The 7,543-nt window shown below is 36.2% G+C and overlaps 1 protein-coding gene across 2 annotated transcripts in view; it reads left to right on the forward strand.

Moving 5' to 3' along the window:
• The first annotated feature begins 2,065 nt into the window (after nt 1-2,065).
• Nucleotides 2,066-7,543, forward strand: part of Ranbp16 (Ran-binding protein 16) — a 32,901-nt gene continuing 27,423 nt past the window's right edge. Inside the window, exons 1-3 of one of the 2 annotated variants that reach the window (XM_064683935.1) lie at nt 2,066-2,224; nt 2,862-3,257; nt 3,318-3,547. In XM_064683935.1, coding sequence (XP_064540005.1) covers nt 2,222-2,224; nt 2,862-3,257; nt 3,318-3,547 — 629 coding nt within the window. In that variant the 5' untranslated portion in view covers nt 2,066-2,221. The remainder of the gene's footprint in view (nt 2,225-2,861; nt 3,258-3,317; nt 3,548-7,543) is intronic. The other variant, XM_064683918.1, reaches the window with a different exon arrangement.

Here is a 7,543-nt window from a genome sequence, read left to right on the forward strand (position 1 = left end):
ACTAACATACATATATTATGAAAAGGCATCAGCCGCAGCGACGTTGTGCGCTGAGCGAGATGCGGCTTCATACTGAACGTTCGGCTTTCGAGGCCGGCGTTCGGCTGCCACTCTCAGCAGTCTTACTTTGTCTGGGCACACTAAAATGGTCGCGGACACCCATGGGGCTCAGTCGTTGACGATTTATCGGTATCCGATTATTTCGCTGTTTGACATGTCTATGCATTGTATAGTTAGTGCTATTACCAACAATCGATGTATAAAATCGGAAGTGACTACAAATGCTAAAATTGGCTATATGTAATAAGATGTAGCCAACAAATTAGCTATAACTCAAAACATAAAATGGTAATAGATTATTGTTGCAATTGAATTTATAAACTACTAAGATAAATTCAACTGCACATAATGAAAAAGCATAAAGTAGTGCCGGAAATGTGAAAAACATTTTATGCATATAATAGTTATTATTGTGTCATTTTGTGCTGACCTTTGAGAGCAAAAAATAAATTGGAAAAGCAAAATATAAATGTTAGCTCACTGCTATATGCGCAGTCTACCGGGCAAATATTTTTCTATGACATTATACAGCTTCTAAAATAGTTCCTACAATGGGTTCGCGAGCAAAAATTAAGCAAAGATAATTGCTTATATGCCCCTTAAAGAAAAGATCTAGGTAAGCAACCTTGCGTAGAAACTATTCGCAGAAAACCGCGTGATCACGATTTGTTTAACCGTTAATCGGTGTAAAGACTTTTGAGATTCAACTTCGCCAGAGAACACGCCCGTTCGAAGTCCCCAGAGCTTTGGAATTTAGTAATATTCGCAGATGAGTCGAAATCCAATAGTTTCTGATCAGCATGTCTTACGTTTGGAAGAGCCCTAATACAGAGCTTTACAAAGAAAACTTAAATGTTGTACATGGCGTTGACAACGTCATGGCTTGGGCCGGATGATTAGCAAGAGGTACTTTAAAAGGAACAAACATATGTACTTTTAAATTTTAAATGATCTTTTGCTGCAAAAAGCCGACGATCTGGCAAAACGTGCGAATTTTTCGTGCTAATTTTTATAAATACCCCAAATGTAAGGCGGGTATAGTTTAATCCTGGTTGAAAACATCCAAACACACCAAATTTATAAAAAAAAAAATCGACCTAAAGTGGCGGCGAAGACTGTTTGACAACATCGATGCAGAATCGCTTCAAAGCGACAATAAAGATGATAAATTTTATAGCTGATTTATATTACCATACCAAGTTAAATTATCCATATCCCATCTAACTGCATACAATAAATTCTTGCCTTAAATATCCAGTATGTTTTGTTATTTAATTTATACGGAATTGGTGATATCAGTATATTGATAATAAAGATCCTTATTATGTTAGATATAGGAACATAGTACCATTATTTTCATTTAAGTCTTTATAATCTCTTAAATCGAGATCATGCACGGGTTTTTGTGACAGCTAGGTGTGTACAACAAACTCAATGAAACAAGAGGTTTTTTGAACCCATTGTGGTGTGGAAATAAATCGTTAAAAGTGAACTCAGGTTGTTGCGACTGGGTTTCTTATTTTAAAACCACTTGGCGCTGTTATCGTGAATACAAAAAGTGGATGTTACTTCATATCCCATAATATAAAAACCCATTAAATGTAAAAATTGATAAAAATTTGCGGATATTAAAAACAAAGCTACTGATGGATATGACGCGAAACGTAGTAAGAATCAAATTGACTTTAGCGATAGTTTTTTAACCTGGCTACAACTTTATGTTATCTGTTCACTTTAGTCCCTGTATCTTTATGCATTCTGACTAAGCCAGCACGAAGTCCGGTGGATATTCTTTTATCCAATTTAATATTTTAAAAAATACTAAGCGATTTTATTACATTTGTTTTATAAAATAATCAGAAACTGATCATGAATAATTTATAAATATTCTGGCTATTCGCAGACATTAAAAATTATTATAGTTGTCAGCGTTGCATTTTCAAAAGGCTAGATTTGACCAAAAAAAAGCTAAATTGGCAACACTCCTGTTTAAATTGCTTTATATTCCCTAGCTCAGTTCTTGTTTATATTCTTAGTTTAGAATTTGAATATACTATTACCGCTTGCAAGTTCTTAATTCTTAAAGCTTGGAGCCTTTGTGTGCACATAATAATAAAACAAAGAAGTTGACATCAAAATACAAACATACATATAAAACATTATGGTATTAGCTTCCACATTTATGTACTTACATACATATACATATTAAGTTTTCTGTATTTAATATTTTTTAAAACACTGCTTTTTACTTACAAGCTAATGTGGTGTACACATGTGGTATATTAATAAGTATCTACATACGTACATATGTACGTACCCTGTTCTCTTTGAAAATGGACAGAGATTTTTGCAAATGTATGGAACAGGTGGAGGGAAACATCAAACATAAAAAGTATATACATACATAAGTATATGTTTGTTCGGCATCCATGTGTTGACTTAGCCACGTCCGTCCCTGTTTGTCCGATATTCTATAAATGCGTCGTGCTTGGAGCTAGGGATATCCAAGTTTGTATGTGGGTTCTCGCAAAGTCCCCGCTTCCTCAAAATTAAAATAGCATTTCCCCTAGTGTGGGGCTAAGACTGCTGCATTTTTGTGCAGCAATCGGATTTTGTGCATATGTATAGAAGGAAGTTCGAACATTTGGAACCGGATTCCTGTCACTGAATACGGGGTATATACCAGTCGGGCATTCCCGACTAGAGGACATTACTGATTTTTCTTCTTATTTTTGTAAATATACATATATTTGGACTCATTTGCAATTATAAACATTTATATAAGAATTTCATTTGTGTAGGAAATCCAACAATTAGAAACATTGTGCAAGCAGCTGTACGAAGCAACCGATGCAAGCATACGCGCTGATGCTGAAAAGAGCCTTGTGTCTTTCGTCAATAGCCAGGACGCCTTAGCCAAGTGTCAGCTATTATTAGATCGAGCTGACTCCAGCTACGCACAACTACTTGCCGCATCTACCCTCACAAAACTTATACAGGGGATAACTCTTGGACAACGCATTGATATTCGCAGCTATGCCCTTAACTACTTGGCAACCAGGCTTAATTTGCAGCACTTTGTAGTCCAAGCGCTTGTAACACTTCTAGCTAAAATCACAAAATATGGGTGGTTTGATTCATACAAGGGCGAATTTATATTTCAAAACATACTTGAGGACGTGAAAAAGTTTTTACAGGTATGTAAATATTTAAAGTATTTACATCAACATTTTTATTCTGATGTTTTCTATGTTTAGGGTTCAGTTGAGCATTGTACGATCGGCGTGCAAATCCTGTCACAGCTGGTATCAGAAATGAATTCAATTGTGGAATTAGATGCTAACTTATCATTTTCAAAAAATCGGAAGATAGCTACATCCTACCGAGATCAGCAACTGTACGATACTTTTCTACTCTCCTGCTCTCTTTTGATAAATGCACGAGACAATAGGAAGAATTTAAATTTTTTGGACGAATCGCAACAGGCGTAAGTTAATGTAATCTTTCAGACGTTATGTAAGACTGGTCTAGAGGCCGGGTCGTCAAGTTAGACATGGACAAAATTCGATATTATAACTCGAACATTTTGAGAAGTGTATGTTTGTTTTACCAAAAAGAAATTAAATGTGTCCATATACAGTGGCTCACAGCATATAGGGTTATGACACTCTCGCGCCTATAAAAAGTCAAATACAGTAAGAACGGTTCATTTTACATCGTCTAAGGTCTAAAAAACATAAAGTTTTATAAAGATTAAATGAAGAATAGCGGCTGTCCAGCGATTTCTCTGTGGCGCATGTGGTCCGTGGTTTCGCCAAAAACGTATAACATTTTCAACCAATAGGATAAAAATTATACATTCCTTTTATCCCCGAACCCATTAAAATTGGATATAATGAATTTGTGCAAATGTATGTAACAGGCAGAAAGAAGCATCTACGACTCCAAAAGGTATATTAATTTTGATCAGCATCAATAGCGGAGTCGATCTAGCCATGTCCCTCTGTCTGTTCGTCTGTCCTTCCGTATAATATATAAGAGCTAGATCGAACTTTGAACGTAGGTCTTTCTAGTGCCAGCGCAGTTTGAGTTTCTTTCCGATAATCGACACACACAGCACAGAAAACGATATCATTGCAATTGCAATGATGTTAATATAATTCAATAAATTCCGTGGCAATATAAGCATACGCCTTCTTTAATATCTTCTGTGTTTCTTAACCGATCGTGATGAAATTTTCATTTAACAGCAGTAGATCTCATTGTGCTATAGAATATTCCTATGTTCTCAAAAAGAAAATTGCATTAAAATTGTGGCTTAAATTGGTGGGTAGTCCAATTGGTTTCTTTATTTGTATGGCGGGTGGGTGGCGGGGGTTTCAAAAGTTATAACATTAAATATACTTGATATATATAATATTTAAGGAGCTAAATTCAACTTTACTGACTCTTTCTCTTGAAGCCTAAGAGATTAACTCAAAAAATGTATTTAATATCAATTGCTTGGAAACGGGGCAAGTTATCGATTATCGGAAACAAACTTGTACTTCGGTGGCACTAGGAGGACCTATGTGTGAACGCGGGTATTTCCGACTAGTATTAGAAAATATTTTTGTTTTGTACTTGTCGATATAGCCAGCGTCTGCCTGTTTGTGCAAACTAGTCACTAGGCTTAAAGATTTCAGTCAGTAAATTTGTCAGCATCGGACGAATTGAATAACTACTAAAATTGACCTCGAAAGCTTTTCGTTACATTTCACCATATATATTGTGTCTCCATAGTTTTTTTAAAGCAGAAGGTAAGATCGAGGCCTTCAAAATAAAAAATTGATTGGATGGAATAACCTTTAAAATGGATTTCCACCGGCACTAAAAATTCGGTCAACAATAGCACTACTACTTCGCTTGCGATGTACGAGAGCTAGGTGCAAGGTCGTACATCCTCTGCCGTAGCAGACTGATAATCTTAACCATTAGTTTATGTAAATTGTTATTTTAATGTTCTTGCCTTTCTGTCCAACAATTAATAAGATATAGTTTAAATTGAGTTAGGCAATAATGCCTTTAAAAATTTAGGGCAGTATTAAATAAGAACAAGGTCAGGTTTGGAGCTGCAATTATACTGTAAAAAAAAAACCTCCTAGGTGAGTGCTAATGCAGCGCGGTATGCAAGACAGTCTTCTTGTTTGCCAGATATTTTTCAATGTCTATGTTTCATCACATATTACACGCTTTATAATTATTCCTTTTGATAAGGCTCGACCTCTGGCACTGTAGTTCTTAGGTCGATAATCTGCTCTCTAAAAGTTTCCATTTTTTTGTCGATCACATTTCTATTTGTACAGGCTGGTTACTGAGTGCCGGGCGCACGGCTGCCTTTATTACCAAAATTAACTCTTTGGAACATACAACTCTCTTTTTATACCCTGAACCCATTAAAAATGGATAAACAGGGTATATTGTTTTGTGCAAATGTATGTAACAGGCAGAAGGAAGCATCTCCGACCCCATTAAGAATATATATTCTTGATCAGCATCAATAGCATAGTCGATCTAGCCATACCCGTCTGTCTGTCTGTACGTCCGTCCGTCTGTCCGTATGTATGAACGCAAGGATATCAGAACCTATAAGAGCTAGAGACTTGAAATTTTAGCTGTAAGTCCTCCTAATGCCCGCGCAGATTGAGTTTGTTTCCGATATTCGATAACTTGCCCGTTTGCAAGTAATCGATAAAAATCGATATTGAAATCCTGTTTTTTGAGCAATTTCGGCAAATAATATGAGCTAGAGTCACCAAACTTGACATGTAGCTTCTAGAATAGTATATATACATCAAGTATCTTTCATTTTATACCTATCGCCACCTCCCCGCTACCACCTTAAAGCTATAAATCAAGTTAATTATCCAACTTGTATTGCGCATCAATATAAGCCACAATTTATATGCAATTGAATTTTTGAGAATACACAAATATTCTTTATTCTATTCTACAATAAGATGTACTGTCGAAAATTTCATTAAGATCAGTTAAGATCAGCGGTAAGCGGTGCGGTTAGTTGCTAGTTTGAATCCTGCCAAGGGAAAATTTTTTTTTCAGGGTATCCCCTAGTCGGGAGCTCCCGACTAGAATCTCTTACTTGTTTCCAATTTTCTAGCATCTATTATTTTTAACAAAAGATTCGCCTCTACAGTCCGAATTTACTGCACCGGTATTACTCCACATAGGGCGTGATTGAAAACTGAGCTGTCTCTCTTTAATGTGAACTAGGATATTTACCTTAGTTTTGTTCAAAATGATCTTTCACGTTAATTTCTGTTTAGTTACTGATCTTATTTCATTAATTCTTTATTTATTCCACCGGTCCGTGTAAAGCATTAAGCACATGATCATAGTGCAGCGGCATTGGCGAATCGCTTCCTCGATTCTAAGTTCCGTTCTGTGTCGGTTTAATTTTGTTGGACTTCTGAAATTCTTCAACAGCCGCCCTATTAGCAATTAAGAACTCAAAAATATCCCAAAAAAATTAAATGAATATATTTTAAATTATATTTTTCAATTTAAAATTATATGTAAGACATGCGAAGCCAAAATAGTATGTGGCAGTTGCAGCGAATGTCGACCATCTTCACTTTGCGAATAGCGAAAACAAATTGATTACAAATGGCGTGGGTGCCATGTCAGCTCGTTAAATCTTTACTCAGTTGGATACCACTTAAGTCAAAAGTATAGCTCTTTTGGGCATTTATGAGTCAATGAATCGTTAACTAAAACTTCTCGATTTGCATCAGTCTAATGAATTCATAAAAAGAACTAAGAGATGAATTGCTTAACACATTTTGTAGTGTTTGCCAATACTTTGCAGCGTTTCTTGATCTTGCCTTTGTAAGCGTTAAGCAAAGTTATGTGCGAGAGCAGCTTTGCATAATGAGCGGTGATTGCTAGTACATATCTCCCGCACGAGACACGCAAGTGTCAGGATGTGCTACTAACAATATTAACAAGTGTATATATTAACAGCTGATACAAGCAAGAGAGCTGTAGTCGGAAGTGCCCAGAAAGGAGAAATGGTGAACCTTATACAAGATGCTGCTTTCGGCAAGCTTTCGATGATTTAAGGCCCACCTGATCTGCGCGCACCATAGAATGGTCCATTATACCAAAGACAATATAAACCCTAAGATGAGTAACGCCATACAGCAAAATGCTACCATGCAGCTTAATTTTTTAAAAATTGAGAGCGAAGACGAAATCAGTACCATTGCGCTCTCACAGCTGAAAGAGCGAAAACGCTGAACGTAGCATGTACTCTCAGCTTCGGCTCTATAAGGCTCATGCAAGCAATTATGTTTGTACGTGTGTTGACATAACAGCATATTTGAATGTGTTGTTATTTCATGGCTTTTGCTACCGAAATAACGAATTTTGTTAGTTTTCTGCGCTTACCATGATCTATCCCAAATTTGTATTTTCATATGTTTGT

This window comes from Drosophila montana, unplaced genomic scaffold (assembly GCF_035044405.1).
Source record: "Drosophila montana isolate Dmon_TW-CO22-7 unplaced genomic scaffold, ASM3504440v1 contig_1411_1, whole genome shotgun sequence".
Classification (NCBI taxonomy): domain Eukaryota; kingdom Metazoa; phylum Arthropoda; class Insecta; order Diptera; family Drosophilidae; genus Drosophila; species Drosophila montana.